Source organism: Cervus canadensis, chromosome 12, assembly GCF_019320065.1.
Source record: "Cervus canadensis isolate Bull #8, Minnesota chromosome 12, ASM1932006v1, whole genome shotgun sequence".
Taxonomy (NCBI): domain Eukaryota; kingdom Metazoa; phylum Chordata; class Mammalia; order Artiodactyla; family Cervidae; genus Cervus; species Cervus canadensis.
In genome coordinates this window covers 70,562,217-70,582,106 of record NC_057397.1, presented here as the reverse complement: position 1 = coordinate 70,582,106, position 19,890 = coordinate 70,562,217, and the positions used below count along the sequence as shown (strand labels likewise).

At 35.4% G+C, this 19,890-nt stretch overlaps 1 protein-coding gene across 1 annotated transcript in view; it reads right to left on the bottom strand.

Annotated features, from left to right (window-relative positions):
* Positions 1 to 19,890, bottom strand: part of MMP16 (matrix metallopeptidase 16) — a 379,265-nt gene that overhangs the window by 172,047 nt on the left and 187,328 nt on the right. Inside the window, exons 2-3 of the mRNA XM_043483344.1 lie at positions 13,751 to 13,899; positions 589 to 711 (exon numbers count right to left, since the gene is read on the bottom strand). Of these exons, the coding sequence (XP_043339279.1) occupies positions 589 to 711; positions 13,751 to 13,899 (272 nt within the window). The remainder of the gene's footprint in view (positions 1 to 588; positions 712 to 13,750; positions 13,900 to 19,890) is intronic.

The window sequence follows — 19,890 nt, the reverse complement described above, 5'->3', positions numbered from 1 at the left end:
AGAACCTAGCACTGTTCTTTGTCCAAACTGGGACTCAAAAAAATGTTGTTCAATTAATTAGTGAATAAATATGAACATCTCCACCAGGAGCCAACTGCCACTCCAGATTGAAAGATACTCTCATCCCCTGGGCATCCTTCATTGCAGACAAGAACAGAAGATACATTGCATCGTTGTCAAAAATAGAAAGTGAAATGGTTGCACTAACACTAAAAGTTAATTAATAATTCAAAGACATATTGTTTACATTGCAATTATTTACGTACTTTGATAATTTTTTTGATCATGAATACTTGTTAAAGAATGTTGTGTATTAGAATACTCATTTGAAAATTTCTCAGAATATTAGAATTCACTAAGGAAGCTGGAAGATCGAGTTTACAAAAGTGTTTCAAGAAATGCCTGTGTACTGGGCCCCCAGATGGACAACTTAATCTCTTAATTGCAATTTTTGGTTCCTTATGTTACCAGAACATCACTATATGTTACCATGGAGTCAATGTGTATAAGATCTCAACAAAAATGTCAAATAGTTGTAAAAAATGGTAAAAAATAAATAAATAAATAAATCATGCTTAGCTACTTTACCTGTAAGTGATGTGCTTGTGCTGCCACTTCTGGCCTGTTAACGCGTACCGCTTTCGACGAATATTAAATTTGGAGCTCCCTCTTGTCTGGTCAGGCACACCGCATCGAGGCTTCTTCATCCAGCTGCAAAAAGCAACATTTTCCAGTTATTACCCAACAAATCTAAAGATTAATTTCAAAAAGAAGCCCAATGAGAAGTTATGACAGTGATAATAAAACCGGGAAAAGAAATTAATAAAGGACATTTTATTAAATATATATATTAAAAATTTATTTAAGAAAGGAAATTTTGTGTTTTATCGCATTTGAATCTAAGAAAAAAGTACATGTTTTTTCCTAAATGATCAAGAATAACTAGTTTATAACTCATATCCTTTACATAATTTTTCTAATTCACTTTGAGTTAAATGTGGAATAGGTATTCTGAAGCTTCTAACTAGAATCTGTTGTTAACAAGATATATGACTTTGGGTAACTCTCATTCATAAAATGAGACTTTGTACAATTAATTATAATTAAGGTCTCTTATAGCTTTACATTCAATAATTTTAAAAATCTACTACATGGCCTTCAATTCCAGGACTCAAGGAGATATGTAGATGACACCACCCTTTTGGCAGAAAGTGAAGAAGAACTAAAGAGCCTCTTGATGAAGGTGAAAGAGGAGAGTGAAAACGTTGGCTTAAATCTCAACTTTCAGAAAACTAAGATCATGACATCTCGTCCCATCACTTCATGGCAAATAGATGGGGAAACAACGGAAACAGTGACTGACTTTACATTTTGGGGCTCCAAAATCACTGCAGATGGGGACTGCAGCCATGAAATTAAAAGACACTTACTTCTTGGAAGGAAAGCTCTGACCAACCTAGACAGCATATTAAAAAGCAGAGACATTACTTTGCCAACAAAGGTCTGTCTAGTCAAGGCTATGGTTTTTCCAGTGGTCATGTATGGATGTGAGAGTTGAACTATAAAGAAAGCAAAGCACTGAAGAATTGATGATTTTGAACTGTGGTGTTGGAAAAGACTCTTGAGAGTACCTTGGACAGCAAGGATATCAAACCTGTCAATCCTAAAGGAAATCAGTCCTGAATATTCATTGGAAGGACTGATGTTGAAGCTGAAACTCCAAAACTTTGGCCACCTAATGCAAAGAACTGAGTCAATGGAAAAGACCCTGATGCTGGGAAAGATTGAAGGCGGGAGGAGAAGTGGATGGCAGAGGATGAGATGGTTGGATGGGATCACCAATTCAATAGACATGAATTTGAGCAAGCTCCGGGACAAGGAGGCCTGGTGTGCTGCAGTCCATGGACTCACAATGAGTTGGACACGATTGAGCGACTGAACTGAACAAGGAGATATATGCTACTCTTTTCTAGCTTACACATAAGGAAATTATTTTAAAAATCCAAATAACATTTGCCTTTTTCCATTTTTTTCTTCTTTTCATTTTAAGCATTATTCCAATTTCTAAATAACAGCCATTCTCTGAATCCTTCATAATAATCAAACTTAATGCTTAAGAATTTTTTTCTGAATATGAGGTTTAGTATCACACAAATAAAATTTAAATATTAACATTAGGAAAATAAAATGTTGGTTTTGACTTATTGATTGTTAATGCTTATATAGATACAGTTGTCTAACTTTTTTTTTTGGAAGGTCTCATTTGACCATTGTCATGTTTTCTATGTACTTTCCTCTTGTCTACCGAGAAACATTTTCATGATTTTGATAAGTTTTTCACTAGTGACTCATAAAATAACTTTACCATTCATTTTATTTAACAATTACAAACTAAAGCAGAATCTTCATGATGTTACATGGTTCAGAAAGTAGAAATGAGAAAAGAATCAATTTTCATTATATTTCATCAAATATTTAATTTCTACGCTCTTTATATAGAAACTAATTGACTACAGAGGTGACTGTCTAAAGATGTCCATTCCATGAAAATGAGTGGAATAGTTAACATATTACATGGATAAATCAGCTAACCAGCTTTTATAAACATAATAGTGTCATGCAACAATGAAAGCACAATTTTTACTTTTTAAGAAAGACATCACTTTCCTGATAAGCATTATACGTTTGTCCTCTTCTATTCTGTTGCCAGTAATAATGTAAACACTGGGGTTACCAGGCTTAAAAACACCATTCTCATTTATAATGCACTGTAGAAGTACTTAAGCAAATCACTCTTTCCTTTTTTTAAAGTCTCCAAACCAACTGAGATGTCTTGCAAATGCTAATGTCTAGAAGGCTATCCAGCTCTATGAAGCTGAAGTCTCTGGAACTAAGAACTGAGACGTCTTACTTCCCAGGACTCTCTTAATCACTAAATTTGAAGGACATTTCACTAGACTATAATAAACAGTCAAGGGCAGGGGATCTACATACTCCCAGTACCTGTACAATTCCTAGCATTTAAAAGATGCTTAATAAACAGGCGAATAGAGACATTTTTAATGAAAACATATTTTCATTATATTCTATAAGATCTAGATATACTCAGCTAACAAATATTAAGCATTAATGATGGACTTATGAAAATTTTAATGGCTTTTATATATGAGTATTTCATTAATCATACTCTCAACCAAAAATTATATTTCTTAGGTAAGTACTTATTCTGACTTATCTCCCTGAAAGTATTGTGAGAACAAATAATATTTAATTATTACATATTAATAAATATATTTAATGTGGGATGTGACTACACTTACATTTAACTAAAGAAAAGATTTAAGCAAACACTCCACGAGGAAAAATCATTTTAAAATGGATAGTAGGAAAAAATAAAAAAATAAAATGGATAGTAGGATAAAAGTTTACAATTTGTATTTATACTGATATTTTATCGGGATAAGGTATATTTTCAATGAAGATACATTCTCTAGAATTACTTCCACAATACACAAAATTAGAAGATGAAAATAGTCATGTTTTTTTCAACATTCAAACTTATTAATGTGAATCTCCATTTTAAGTTCTGCACATGTTGGCTCAGTAAAAATTTTCTCAGTGAAGCACTGCATATTCCAAAGGACAAGGGTTTTAGGGATGAGTATTAATTTGGTTCCTATGCTCAAAGATGTCTCTGCTAAGTTCCTTATGTATTTCTTTAGCTTTTTCCCATTTCATATAATTTTTTCTTATGCTCCAATTATTTATTTACTCATTCCATCCTGATCCATTTTCCTACAATATTTTTAAGCTTTTATAATATGCTAAGAGATATATGAAAAACATCTGGATAAAAAGATAAGACAAGCTCTTGAAGAGCTCCCAGTCTAAGTTAATACAGCATGATAGAAAAAAAAAATTACAGTATAATTGGTTAAGTATTCTCACATCTCCATATAGCCATCTTGTCATCATTTCTAACTTTACATGTAATTTAAAAATTATGATTTTCCATCCCCGAATTTGCAACAATTCCTCTGACAACTTATCTCAGCCATAAGTCTTTATAAATGTCTAAGTCAGATATCCAGGTAACATCTTCCACACATCTCTTCTCACCTCCCATCAGTCATCATGTAGTCTCTTCTGCCTCCAAAACTTCTCTGAATCTCGCTCTTACCAGCGCCTCCTCACTCCTAAAGATAAATCTTTTCAAAGCACTGATGTGTTTCCTCCATGTTCTGAGTACAAAATGCTTTTACAGACAGACTCTTACTCAGGCACACTCAGCAAGGGTAAGGCTTGTTCCCTTAATTCCTAAGATCCACACAAGTTCCTACAGAACTGTATCACTGATCCTGCTCTTGACGCCAGCTGTCTTGCTCTTCACACTGTTCGCTGAACCCAGGGTAGGCAAGGCATGAGCTAAGAGGATGGAAGGAGACGTGAGGAGCCATAGGAACTGCAGACACGTTTATTCGCTCCTGGCTGACACAGCGGCCGTAACGCAGCCTCTCTACTGGTTGCTGCCGCAGCTGTAGCAGCAGCCACAACATAACCATAATGGAGCCATAACACGGCCATGACAGGAGCTCAGGAAAACAGCCACGACGCCACCCCAGTGTAGCCCCAGTGCTAGCAGCCAGGGCTTTCCTGGGGAAGCTCTCCCAGGCCGATCGCACAGAGCAGCTCATGAGCAAATGAGTACATCGAGAGCAAGCAAGTACCTCGTGACCAAGTGAATACCTCGTGACCAAGTGAGTACCTCACGATGAAGTACCACTTGACCAAGCGAGTACCACGTGACCAAGCGAGTACCTCCTGACCAAGTACCTTGTGATGAAGTACCACGTGACCAAGCGAGTACCACGTGACCAAGCAAGTCCCTCATGACCAAGTGACTACCTCGTGATGACGTACCATGTGACCAAGCGAGTACCACATGACCAGGCGAGTACCCTCATGACCAAATGAGTACCTCGGGATGAAGCGAGTACCTCGTGACCAAGCAAGTACCTCGTGATGCGCATGCCCAGTGCTATAAGTGATCTCAGCTATTACATAAAGATTATTTACAAAACGTGGGGCCACAGTGAGAGGCTGTGGGGCAAGACCGCCTGACTATGTCATCTTGGCTAATTTGCTCTTTCCCTACAAGAACCAAATCTCTTTCTGCCTTTGTATACAGTGACTTCTGTCTGGAATGCTTTTTCCGCCTTGTTGACACTGACAATCCTGATATTATTTAACTTCCACAGGTACAGGTTACCATCTCAACACAGCATGTATTACAGTGTATAATCAAGGTGAACATGCTGTCTCTGTCTCTCACCAGCCTGTGCATCTAGCCAGAGAGCACTGTATGGAGCCCGGACCCAGTGACCTTTCCAATGAGGAACATGAAGGAAATGAATGAGGAACATGAGAAACATGAAGCAAATGAATGGTCTTCATGTAATTTTTTTTTTTTTTTTTGCACATAATGACCCACCCCCTACTAGCCTAAATGTTTCTTAAGGACTTTGTAGCTCATAGTTCTGTGCCTTCAACAAATGCTTCTATAGATGGATATTATGTGGAAACTTTTATATATGATTAAATCATAAACTAGGTGACTTAAGTGTAAGAAATAAACACAAGAACAGGCATAATGTAATATTAACTAATAATTTAACTCAAAGAACACTTAATGGGCATTGGTCAAAATAATTCTATGTTAACCTCACCAATATATGTATCTAAATATTCTGGCACAGAAATATTAACAGGTATTAACTATCAAAATATGTCAAGTCTCCAAAATATGATCAGAGCATATGGTGACACTAAATGTGACATGCAGTGTGTGAGTGAAATCTGTCCTCAGGATTTTTATGTGATTCCAACTGTTTATTCATTAATTATATAAGCATTTGTTTCCCTTACAGTTTTTAAGTTCTCCATGACATAAAGAGTGGTCAGTGTTTATTATAACTTATCAGTGAATTAAATGCTGTCTAACACTAAAGGCAAAATTAGCATATAAATGTTGCTCTTCAGGTAAAGTCTGGTGATCCACTTCTAGTTACCACACACCAAAATGTTAGTTGTATTCACATATCAATTTGCTAAATCCCATATTTACCTATACAGAAGAATGCAAAACTGCATGCAAAAAGTAAAATTGGTGGATTGTCTCACCTAAGGTAATAGCTTCATCATATGAAAAGAAAAGGTGTTGAAGCGCATTTGTGTGTGTGTGTGTGTGTATTATTTTCAAGTAGCACTTGTTTGTGAAAGTATCGTTACTAAGGCACTGCTCTTTTTCAGTGGGTCAACACACACACACCCCTGTTTCTCTGTTGACTTGCAAAGAATTTTAACTTGACATTCCAAAACAAACAAAGACATGGGGAATGAGCACTGGGCTGAGGGTGCTAGCCTGCAAGAGAGACATTTTGTAAAACCAAGGTATAAATGATGGCATCACCCAATTTTCATAAATATAATACTGTTATTAAGTATTGATTTAACTGTTTAGAACCCAGAACACTTTTCAACTAGTTGGGCAGATCATTAATATCATCATTTAAATTAATTCAACTTAAAAATTAAAATAATTAAAATCGATTTTCTTGTGAAGAGTTACATTATATAAGTTGAAAGCAGTAATTCTAGAGCCAAACTACCAAGGTCTCCCTTCCAGCTCCACTGATTCACAAGCACTGTGCTATTATTAGTCAACCTACAGTTTCTTTCTATCCTTTAGTTTCCTCTTCTTTGAAATGAAACAATTGTACTATGACTGAGTTAATGTGAGAATTAAACTATTTAAATCATATGAAATACTTAGAACAGTTCCTGGCACATAGTAATGTTATTATTATTAACTAATAATTATAATACTTAATACTATTTTACAAATATCAGGAAGTGGTTGTACTTCTTCTACTACAGGAAGTAGTAGAGGCAGCAGTATGCAGATATCTATGTTCCTACATTTTTCAATTCACTTTGACTTGCATGTTGACCTAAGTGAAAGTTGCTCAGTCATGTCTGACTCTTTGCAACCCATGGAATTTTCCAGGCCAGAATACTGGAGTGGGTAGCTTTTCCCTTCTCCAGGGGATCTTCCCAATTCAGGGATCAAACCCAGGTCTCCCACATTACAGGTGGATTCTTCACCAGTTGAGCCACAAGGGAAGCCCTAAAACACTCTGTTATTCAAGACAGGGATAATCCCAGTATTTTGATAACAAACATAACTACAGATACATTATCCTCTTTTATATAAATATATATCCTGGTTTTATATAAATATATAACCACAAGCTTCTAAACAAATTTGCGGTAATGCTAAAAAAACAATGAGTTGGGCATTTATGTCCACATATGGGCTACCCATTGTATGATTCCAAGAGGTTCCTTCAAGTTGTAGTCCATGCCCCTGATCCCCTAGTGGAGCTGCAGAAAGGCACCTCCTCAATAGAATAAGATGTGAATGTTGCCCTTTGGGGTTGAGGTTGTGCCACGCAGTGGCTTTGTGCACATATAGCTAACTTTACCAAGAGAAAAAAATGTCAAAAATATATATTTTGTGCATTATGTATTAGTAATCTCTGAAAAATATTCATCAGCATAATATATTAAGCAGGTTTCTATCCTCCAAACTTTTCCAAGTTCTAGTGAAAGATAAGAATAATATCTACTATCAAAGTTGACCAAGAAATCTTTCTAAAAATTTTAAAAAGTTGCTTATTTTTATTGCCTTAAAAATTCTTAGGCTTTGCTTGTATTCATAGAGCCAAGTTCAACAATCATGAAGGAGATTTTTCAAAAGTAAATTAACTTAGGGCTCAAAATGTAGATAGACTGACAGCTCACTCTAGTCCAGAATCTCTTTTTTTCTATCAACTCATTAGCTGCCTGCATGGACACACATGTTATTCTAAAGATGAAAATGCAAAGTTAAACTACTTAAAATCCCATGCACAGAGAATAAATGTACTAAGACCCCATGATCTGCAATGTGAACAAAAGCTCTGTTAATAGTGTCAGCTCTTATTTAAGCTTTCACACCTCACCTTTAACTGGGCTCTAATGACCCTTCATTTAGCTATCAACCAACCCTCTGTAGTTACCGAAATGTGCATTGACTCAAGCTATAATGTTATAACTTTGAGCACCATTGCTATATTCAAAAATAATAAGGAAAAAACTGTAAATACTGATAGATCTAACCTTTACATCCAAATTAAAAATGAAGAGTCTTAATAATTTAGACAAAAAATAAAAATCATGAAACATGAACAAGTAAACCAAAAAACTTATGTTTCTTGATATATCTAAATAAATATTTGAATTCCAAAATCAAGAGTTCAAATATCACAATAGTTTCATGATAATTCTCTGAATAAAGCTATTTATTTCATCTTTAATTTTCAATTAAGACAAGTTTCTGGGCATGGTTTAAACAAATTAAACAGAATTACTGAGATTATTATATCTATACAAATGTATAGATATATATGTTTCTGTAAATATATATATATATGTATGTGCATTCACACACACACACACACACACACACACACACACACACTGTATATATGGAGAGATAAACAAAATGAAAGATCACCTTACAAATCCCATCTCAAGTATTCTTCAGGGGATAACATCGTACACAGGAAAAGTTAAACTAAAATTTAAAAATACTATTAATATTATTAAAACATTTTAGATTCTTATCACCTTATTATATTTTGTGCTCTTGCAAAATACCTCATTTTATGTATAAAACAGAGTATTCCACTTATGGAATTTAACTAAGCTTGCTTACTAAAATTAGTTAAGCAACCAATAATTCAGAAAAACCATTGCAATATATGATAGTGAGCTCACTTTGGGATGGAGGCAATGTAAGTATTTATTACTATCTCTACAATACTAATGCTAATTAATTCAAAAGCTATATATTGAAAACATACCACTTAAAGTAATAAACAAATTTGTTGTTTGGAAATGGTTAACTTCTTTAACATAATATAGGGATGATCATAATTGGCATCATCACTTTTAATTATCCAAGAATGATAGACTGAATCCATCAAATGTCTGTCAAAAGAAAACAATTGACTGAAACAAGAGTCTAAAATTAGATAAAAATTTATGGAATCTGAAAATGAATCCCAAGACATTACTTTAATACTGATGAACAACTTTAGGTCTCCAACTATACTACATGTTTTATCTAATAAAACTTAGATAAAAAAATTCATAGCTTATAATTTGACTATGTAAAATAATAGAATGCAATTTCAGCATGGATTGTTACCACATGTACATTTGATATTACAGAAGCTCAGAGAATTGCTTAGATTGTGTAATTACAAAAATGGTACATAATCTGAGCTGAGCAACAAATACCTCAAGACTGGGGGCTTCCCTGGTAGCTCAGCTGGCAAAGAATCCGCCTGCAATGCGAGAGACCAGGGTTCAATCCCTGGGTCGGGAAGATCCCCTGGAGGCGGGCATGGCAACCCCCTCCAGTGTCCTTGCCTGGAGAATCCCATGGACAGAGGAGCCTGGCGGGCTGCAGTCCACGGGGTCGCAGAGTCGGACGTGACTGAGAGACTAAGGACAGCACAGGGGATTTATCAGAGGAAAGAACAGACGAGAGGCAAATGAAGCCACAGGGTTTCCAGCGTGAGCGACAATGAGAATGACGCTGAGGACAGAGCAGGCGTCACAGTCTAGGAAGGGCCGATGATGAGCATCTAACAGGGCTTCAATGGGTTCACCTAGAAACAACCACCAGGCGTAACACTCCATGTAAAGGCAACGGTGCTTTTTCAATTCCAAAATAATTAAGTTAGAATAACATTCCTTTAAAGAAAAAGACACCAAAAACAAACAAACAAAAGCAGAAAAACCAGTTGGTTTTAAATTTAAGGCTGCTTATTTAGTTGATCTTTCATTATAATGCTGTAACTCACAAATTTTACTTGAACGCCTACATGCTGACACCATTATTTCTCTTGGTCTGGAATCTGATCCACTGTATGCCAGAAAAAGACCCATGTCTTCCTCTACACCTCTGTATTTTTTACATCATCCTGACAAAGAAGAGTTACAAACTGTTCAGACCCCTTTCCACATGAAGGGTTCAGATAAATCCTACACACATTCCTCTTCCATTATCTCCTGACAAAGGCCTTTTTTTAGCTACTTTAGAAAATCAAACCTATCCGCCTTGAGTCTTTTCAGTGATCGGCAGGGGCTCTCAAATGTGGGGGAGACACAAATGACACCTTTTATAGGACCCAGTTTTCTCATTTTAGCATCTGGTAACAGGCATAACTAAAATAATTTGTTTTCCAGGTCACAGTTTATTGTTTTTAAAACTGAGCCATAATTTTCATAAAAAGTTATCAGCTTTGCATTAGGGAACAAGAAATCTTGTCCACAACACTTTTTAAATTGTTGGGATGAAAGAGTTCTGTATCATACACAGCAACAAAACACAGGACTTGCTGGAGATTTTGCTTAATAATCTAACAATATATTTATTTTGGATAACAGGTATGTTATGACTAAAATGAAAATTTGGTAGTATACTATTAAGAGAGAATTACAATGATAATAGGGCAGCAGTACCAAAATTCTATTTTGGTAGAAATAGAAATTCTATTTCAAAATTCTATTCCCAATATTGATAACAGGTTTCTTATTTTCAAAGAATGCATTATATTAATGCTTCATTCTGTTTTCACAGATGCAAATCAAAGTTAATATTTAAGTATCTCTTTCCAAATGGTAGGGGAGGTAATGTATTTATTTTTATCAAACTGCTTGCAAACTGTTTAATCTTTAATCATTTGTTATTTGTTTTCTTATTTTGATGAAACAGAAATAGTATGACTAACATCATACTTATACCATAAGTATAAGTATTAGAAGCAAAATACAATTTTAAAATCATATATTAAATTAACTTAATATGTAAGAATTAATTATGTATACCTGAGCCCAGACATTTTATGTATTTAAGAAAAACATTTCATTTCTCAAAGGTACACAGCATGGGATAGTGGGAAGTTCCCCAAGTAAATATCAAAAATTCTGGACTCTGAAACTAATTTGGACTTCACTTAGAATTTGACTTTCAGTTTTAAAAAAGTAGAGAGAGAAATATATTCTTATCTTCCCTATTGTGTAGGGTTGATATATATTGATCATTATAAATGCTGAAGTATTTTGAGTATCAAGGACTCAATGGACACAAATAACTCTTCCCTGCACGGAAAGAATGAATCATCTCCTCCTTTGCTATCTAGAAACAGTGTTACGGAACTTACAGTGTACTTGTGGCAAAATAATTTGTGACTATGTCTAGCTATACAGTTGACTTGAAGTTCCTTTTATTTCTAATAGAAAAACTAAATTTTTATTGACTTTAACATCAATGAAAAATATGTTCAGACATAACTGTCAATAAACTACAGCATCATATTGTTATTGACAATTATTAATAACAACAAGGCAAACATTTTGGTGAATACAGAATATCATGAAAAAAATCACAGAATGCAAAATAACACTTTATTCCTTTTGTTTATCAGTGTTTCCACAATTACTATATTATTTTACTCTCAATTTTTAAATAATGATTTTTATACCTTGCCCATATGCACATAATTCATTTTTTCCCCCACTGAAAAAAAAAAACAACCAAATATCCACAAACTTGTCTACCGGATTTTTTTAACCGAAGTTGATTTTCAAATGTTAATCCTTTGGTTAACTTCTGTCTCATTGTCTCTGCTTTTCCTCATTTTATCCTCTGAAAAAAATGGAATCTTTGGAAAATCTTTATACTCATTATTAGGTTTTCTTTTCCTCTCCCACTGAAAAGGACCTTGGTAACTAAGGCACATTCTTCTTTGTGTTATAACACTGATCATAATGTTTTGCTACAAGATGTACTGTACTACTCAGGCAATTTTCTATATTTCTTTAATTTGTATCTTTCACTCAGAACATAACATGGAGCAGAGATAATAAAGATTCAATAAAGAATCAAGTATAAAATCAGTTGTGTTTGCTATATGATAAAAGCTGTATCTGTTTTGCTCTGATTTCTTTTAAGACAGCCAGATACAATATTTTATACTTTTGTGTTTTTATCACAACTACTCCTCGGTTGAAACAGTTATAAATACAGAACAGTATGTCCTTAATAAGTATTGGTTTTTAGCATAGAAATATCCTTAAGATATGATCTGCTGAACTGTCATTAAAATGAGTCACCAGTCTACATGAAACCAGACTTACCAAGATGATTACTTGTCTTATTTTCATGCTTCTTCATTTAACTTTTCCTCTGCCAAAACTAACATCTTATTTATTTTGGGGATGTTTTTACTGAGATAGTGGTATCAATTATTTCTCCAAAATCATCGTTTTATAAAATCCAAGAATATCTGTATTGAGTCTGTTGACTGATATGACTGTGCAAGTTAGAATTTATAAGCTCATCAGCAGTATAATCCTTATTCAAGATTTGTTCATTCTCTATACGTTCAGGTGTTTATTGGTTTCAGAAACCAGAATATCTACTACATTATTCTTGATGTCGTCTTGTTCAGGAATTATTCAACTGTGAATCTCCATAGAAATTACTTGTGGCAAACGTTGACTTGTATCTTCCAGAAGCTTTTCCTTCCACCACTGCCACTGATCCCCCTTGCATATCTCATGATGACTGTCATAGTCCATACTGAGTTGTGTGGTTGACCCCCTCCCGCCCCCCCAAAAAAATCACAGTGGCATTTTGACCTGGTTTATCTTTTCAAATTGGATTCTGTGAATGACTTGCTAAAACACATGTGGATTACTAGATCTACTATGAAATATCTGTGTTGTTGGCCCTTTCACACTGTATTTTCTTAACAAGTGGTGGGAACGGGCTATAAGGGTAGATTTTAAGAGAGAGTAATTGCTGCAATTAAGTTCCTTTGAAGAAGAGACTAGGTTTTTTGAGTCTCCACATGCCTCTTTCACAGATAAAGTGCCCAGGAAAGAGTAACTGATTGAATAAATAAATGAACAAATGATTGCTAAAACAATAAATAAAACAGCAAATATTATTAAAGAGTAGAAATAAGCCCTTTGTTACTAAAAGATTGAAAGCACAGACTTCAGTGAAAACTCTTCCCTTGATTTCACCAGTGTGAGAACTGTCACTAACAGAAAGCTAGTAAACTATTGGCGGGCTCTCTGACTCTCTCCCCATCGAAAACAGAGCTCTCATTTGCTGTTTCTCATTTTCCTTGGTTTCAATATTTCGACCTTGGTCGATTTCAGGCTACTGTGATGACGTCCTTTAGGGAAAGAGACGTGCACGCTCCGCTTCCTCCGGCGGCAGGAGCCAGCACCGGCGCATCACGCATCACCATTCTTGTAGTGGCTTCCACTGTACATCTGTTTGGACTCCCACTGTTGGTATTTTCTTTCCTATTTGGAAAATGTATTGCTAAACTCCAGGTAAGTAAGCTTAATTTTGTGTTTGTTTGTTTGTTAATGAAATCTCAAGGGAGTTCAGAGTTAAAGTAGAGCTTAATAGATTCTTTGGGTCAACTTAAGTTCCAAAGAAATGCACACGAGACAAATCATTCCATTGGTGGCTGGTGAAGTTCACTTAAGAGTTCTTCAGACTACTTAGTTTGGCTCAAGAACTGAGACAGAATGAATGCAGGTGCCCTTTACTTACTCAATTGTGTTTCGATCCACTTTTCCTGTCATGTTGATGCCGTAGAACTGCTGCATGGCGGCTAAGGCGGACTGCATGGTCTCTGCAGAGCGCAGCACCGACATCCTCGGGTCACTCGGTGGAAGGTAGCCGTACTTCTGTAACCAAACCTGCAATAACAAGCACAGTAACCTTCAGATCAACTTCACCATTTTACAGGATTTGTATGGTGATCTGTTTATGTCTACAGGTGACTTTAAACTTCATTTCCTCTTTAAGGGCATATCTTATTTAACTGCTTTGTCTTTATTAGCTTTAGGCACTTTTTCATAATTTCAGGGCTTGTTACAGATCTAACAGATCCACAAACTCTAATTGTAAAGAAAAAGATTAATCATTTGTCACAAGCTTAGACAGTATAAGGTACTACAGTAGATACTGGATAAAATCACAGATAAGATCATTTCTGCCCTCGAGGAACTCAAGTTCCCAAAATGAAGATATTTTTTTCAACAGTATGACCCCACTGAGACGTCTATGCAGGAAGGGGAAGTTAACGTACATGTGCCACATCTAAAGTGTCAGTTTCCTGACCAATCAGAGCACTGACCACAGCTCCCATAAGCATCATCACATGTGACCAGTTATTCTATAATGACATTCAGGGTGTGAATTCTATGCAACTGGTCTAGCCAAATGTAACTAGATATCTTCAAGAACAGAGGACTGCTACTCATGTAAGGGATCTCCTTTCACTTATTTACCGTGGTTCACCTCAAACCAAATCAAGCAAGTGACCAAGCTTTTCATATACAGATGGAATCAGACTATTTTGTTAAGAGTATCTGGCTCTCTCCTTAAGGATTTCCTTATTCCAACTCTGTTCAGTTCTAGGGAAGAGAGATTTAGGGGGATAGTGAGAGGAAGATGTTGGTGTTGAGCCTGGTCATAATTACAGCCAAAAATCAGAGTCATTTCAGGTTAGATTTGTTTTAAATAACCAAAACTTGGGTTATTTGAGGGAGTTGGGGAGAATCTCTACCACGGAGCAGATGGTTTCTAGTCTTACAATTCCATGCGTTCATTTTAAATGCACAATTATATGCCCAGCCCATATCTTATCCCATTGTCTCTTATTTCAATTTTCCGTAGAGCTCTAAGATTTCTTAAAGCGCAGTGAACTATCTGTCAAATGCAGAAAGGCCAAGTAATTCTGACTTTGAAACAGAATAAAAGTTTCTCTATTGAATGGAAGATATTCACCAGTATGTGTTTCCCCTCATACCTGAGCCTACTCATCATACAAATAATAATCCTATGAAATTGCAGCTTTCCCCTGATACCTGAGACAATTTCATTATGACCTTATGGAATTTATGACCTTAAAACACAAAAACTCTTATTTTCTCACTGAACATAAACAGTAATTATAGAAGTTAAATTTCACCAAAAGAACTCGATATTAAATACATCAAAGTCTTAACATGTAAAATATAAGGTAAAATCTTTTGTGGTATGTCCAAGAAATCAATCCCCGAAAAATACAGCACAACCCCTTGAAAATAAGATAAAACATTTATTCTAAAACTATTTAAGAAATTACCAAATGCATCACTGTCAGGAAGGTTCATTGTTGAAAATCCATCTAGTAGATTCATCTACCACATAGTGAAAACATGTGAAGACACTCTTCTCATCTAACCTATAGTGAATAGGCTGCCAGGGAAGACACATATTTAGTATCCTAGTCAACTGGAATAATGCAGTATGAAACAGACCTTTTTCCCCCTGAATGAAGGAGAAAGATTTAACTGGCAAGATATTATTTGCTAGGAAATTCAATATGATTGCCATTCAATTTCACCCAAATTAGAAGATTCCATCGTGCTTTTTAACAGTACACATGCACAAATATTCTGAAATTGAACTCTTTATTTCCCCAAAACATTTTGTTTGCATCCATTCCTTATTCGCTATAGAGCTGACGTTGCTAGGTTACACATGGGTGCTAAGCTACTGGCAATCATGTTTATGAGAATTGCAAGAAGAAAATTGTTAATAAGCCCTATGATTTATATATAAATAGAGAAACTATAAAATGTATAAATTTAAGTGCACAGTGAAAAACAGCATGTTCTAAAATATGCATATTTGATTTATGACTTAGCCTTTCAAACAAATGAGTTAGAATCACATAAAAAAATGAATGGTTATATTTCTCCAAGTTTTATATCATATCATTCATCACAAAAGGCTTTTTTTCCAAATGAATGAGATGTGAATAAATGTTTTTAATTGTAAAATATCAGAAAGGCTAGCTCTACCATTTTATGATCCTGACTAACAAACCAATGTCAATAAGATAATGGGTTGCTTTGAGTTGACCTGATCATTTTTAATATCATTGTTGTATGTTAGTCAAGAAATTTTCTCTGACATCAACAGCTGACCAGGAGTAATTCTCAATTGAAATTTGCAATGCATCTCCCCACAAAAGAGTGGAAAATCAAGCATGACTATATTTGGTATCATATTAAAGTATGAAACCAACAAGCCCTCAATAATATTCCTTATTGAAGTAAAACGCTGTAGACAGCCTTACTCCAGGTCAAGTTAAAAAGCAAGTGACTAAATCTACAATGCTTTCAAGTATAAATTTTATCTTGTATGCTTATATACATATACAGTATTCAATGTGGAAAATATAGATGAAAAGAAGTACCTGCTTAATTTTTTTTTTAAATCACCAAGGGGTAACTTCTCTTGAGTTCACTTTTGCTTTATATTATTTCAATTAAGCTGTTGAAACCACAGCAGTCTGAGAGTCTGATCATTTTTGGTATGATAGGGAAAAGGTCTGTACAAAATAGTCCTAAACAGTAAGAAGCTAATGTTCTCTGGATAAGAATAATTTGGTCAACATGGTGATGCAAAACTAGCCAAATAAAAGCTGAACTGTACACTCAGCATCAAGGGAAGGAAACCTCTCTGGTCAAAATTTACAGTGCTTTGTAAACACTGATACTTGTTACCAATGAATTAAGATCAGGTTCAAATAGTGAAGATCAGGAATAAACACTGACTTGAAATCATCATATAAGCATAGGAGTCTCTGGGATAAGTAAACTTATTTCCCCCTTATAGAATAAAACATGCTTATTGTACAAATAGAGCAAGCTAGGTGGCTTAGCACTTCGTCATTCTGTAATAGTGAATGGGAAATTGGGATACAAAAAGAAGTGATGCAGGAAACAACCTTCATTCATAACTCTTTTTTGCTTTCTACTAAATTATAATCTCTTATTTGATTAAGAAAAACTAAATCTACAAAGTAAAACTTGAAGGTATGCCTTATGCTACCAAGTCTATACCATAGACCTCCATCCTCATACATTGTTATTTTAAATATATTCCTATTTTCAATATTAAAAAACATATTGCTTCTCCTGGTTGATTGAAAATAAATTTGATCTATAATTGTTTGTGCCTTGATGCCTTTTTCAATGTTTTCAAATGCACATACTGGATAATCGAGGAAAATTTTCTTCAGGGGTGTGCATTTGGGGGAAATGATAGTGAACTTGTATGGTCGATGTGAGGGTTGAGAATGTATAAAGTCACTAGCATAATGTTTGTTCAGTAAGTCATATCATTATTTTATGGTTACTGACTTGTCTGAGCTCTTGAACTTTTTCCTAATGAAATTTAGATCTGTCCCTGGAATGAGCAAGACTGAAAATGGAAGTGAGATGTAAGTAGTCAGAATTGTGAGGAAAGGGAAACTACAGAGAATACAGAATCATATACTGCTTGATTAGTCCCCAAGTCCCAAACAAAAGGGCAGATATAAAACACGGCCATCGGTTTCTTTTTTATTTTGCTCAAGGGATTGGCATGTGTATTCGAGAGCATAGAAAAAGTGTTGAGACAAAGGTTTCTCTGAGGGAAAACTTGACTCCTTTTACTGTCTGGGATTCAGCCTATCTCATTACACCCAGAACAACCAACTACAGAAATTCAACTGGTTCAACACAATTTAAGCTTGAATTACATTCTCTCTGTATTACTAATATATTCAAATACCTTGCTGTCTTGGAGACAAAACCAATTTCCTCACTTAGTGATTATCTAAATGGAGGTACAACCAGGAGTCTGTTTTTTTTTGCAGAGCAAGAAGATATATCAGGCAATAAAAGGCCAAACCTTTAATATTAAGTTCTGTGCCAATAGATTTTGCCATTACTAGAGTGTGATATAAAGAAGGAGGAGCAGGCACTCAATGTTTCAGTAAACTCTTTGGGAAAGAATGTCTTTGTCACTAATATATAGTGTAACTGTATAGTGAAAATCTATATTAGTTGATTCAGCTATGCATATCCATATAGCAAGGTGGTACCCTGAAATATGGCTTTAAGTAGTAATAACAACATAAAGGAGACATGAATAGTTCTTATGCCTAATGGAAAATGTAAGAGAGCACTTCTAGAATATATACCCTTATTTCATCTCTCAGGCCAGTAATAAAATCTAGAGAAATAAATCTCGATCCAGCTGTTGAGACTAATAAGTTTTGTTATTGTTGTCTGAAGTCACATTTGAATTTTTGTGACCCCATAGACCACAGCATGCCAGCCTCCTCTGTCCTCTACCATCTCCTGGACTTTGCTCAAATTCATGTCCATTGAGATGGTGATGCTATCTAACCATCTCATCCTCTGTGCCCCCTTCTCCTTTTGCCTTCAATCTTTCTCACCTTCAGACTCTTTTCCAATCAGTCAGCTCTCTGCATCAGGTGGCCAAAGTATTGGAGCTTCAGCTTCAGCATCAGTCCTTCCAATGAATATTCAGGGTTGATTTCCCGTAGAACTCACTGGTTTGATCTCTGCAGTCCAAAGAACACTCAAGAGTCCTCTCCACCACCACAATTCCAAAGCATTAGTTCTTTGGTGGGAAGCCTTTTTGATAGTCGAGCTCGCACATTCAGACATACAGTTCAGTCACTGAGTCGTGTCAGATCTTTGTGACTCTATGGACTGCAGCACCCCAGGCTTCCCTGTCCTTCACTATCTCCTGGAGTTTCCTCAATCTCGTGTCCACTGAGTCAGTGATGCTATCCAACCATCACCAAATGTTAAAACCATAGCTTTGATTATACAGACCTTTGTTGGCAAAGTGGTATCTTTGACTTTTAATATGCTGTCTAATTTTGTCATAGCTTTCTTTGCACAGAGTAAGTGTCCTTTAATTTAATGGCTGTAATCACCATCTGCAGTGATTTTGGAGCCCAAGAAAAATAAATCTGTCACTGCTTCCACTTTCTCCCCTTCTATATGCCTTGAAGTGATGGAACCAGATGCCAGAATCTTAAGTTTTTTTAAATGTTAAGCTTTAAGCCAGTTTTTTTTTTTTTTCACTCTCTCTCCTCTTTTAACCCTCATCAAAAGGCTCTTTAGTTCCTCTTCGCTTTCTGCCATTAAAGTGCTACCATCAGCATATCTGAGGTTGGTTATATTTCTGCCAGCAATTTTGATTCCAGTTTATGATTCATCCAGCCTGGCAATTCACATGCTGTACTCTGCATATAAGTTAAATAAGCAGGGTGACAATACACAGCCTTGTATATACTTGTATGTACTCCTTTCCCAATTTGGAACCAGTCTGTTGTTTCATGTTTTGTTCTAACTGTTCCTTCTTGACCCACAAATAGGTTTTTCAGGAGACAGGTAAGGTGGTCTTATATATCCATCTCTGAGAGTTTTTCAAAGTTTGTTGTGATCCACACAGTAAAAAGACTTTAGTGTAGGCAATGAAGCAGAAATAAATGGTTTTCTGGAATTCACTTGCTTTCTCTGTAATCCAACAAATGTTGGCAATTTGATCTCTGGTTCCCCTGTCTTTCTAAACCCATATTTTGTATCTGGAAGTTCTAGATTCATGTACTGCTGAAGCCTAGCCAAAGGATTTTGAGCATAATCTTGCTAACATGGGATCTGAGCACAACTTTAGGGCAGTTTGAACATTTTTCACATTGCCTTTCTTTGGGATTGAAATGAAAACTGACCTTTCCAGTCCTGTGGCTACTGCTGAGTTTTCCAAATTTCCTGACATACAGAGTGCAACACTTTTACAGCATCAACTTTTAGGATTTTAAATAGCTCAGC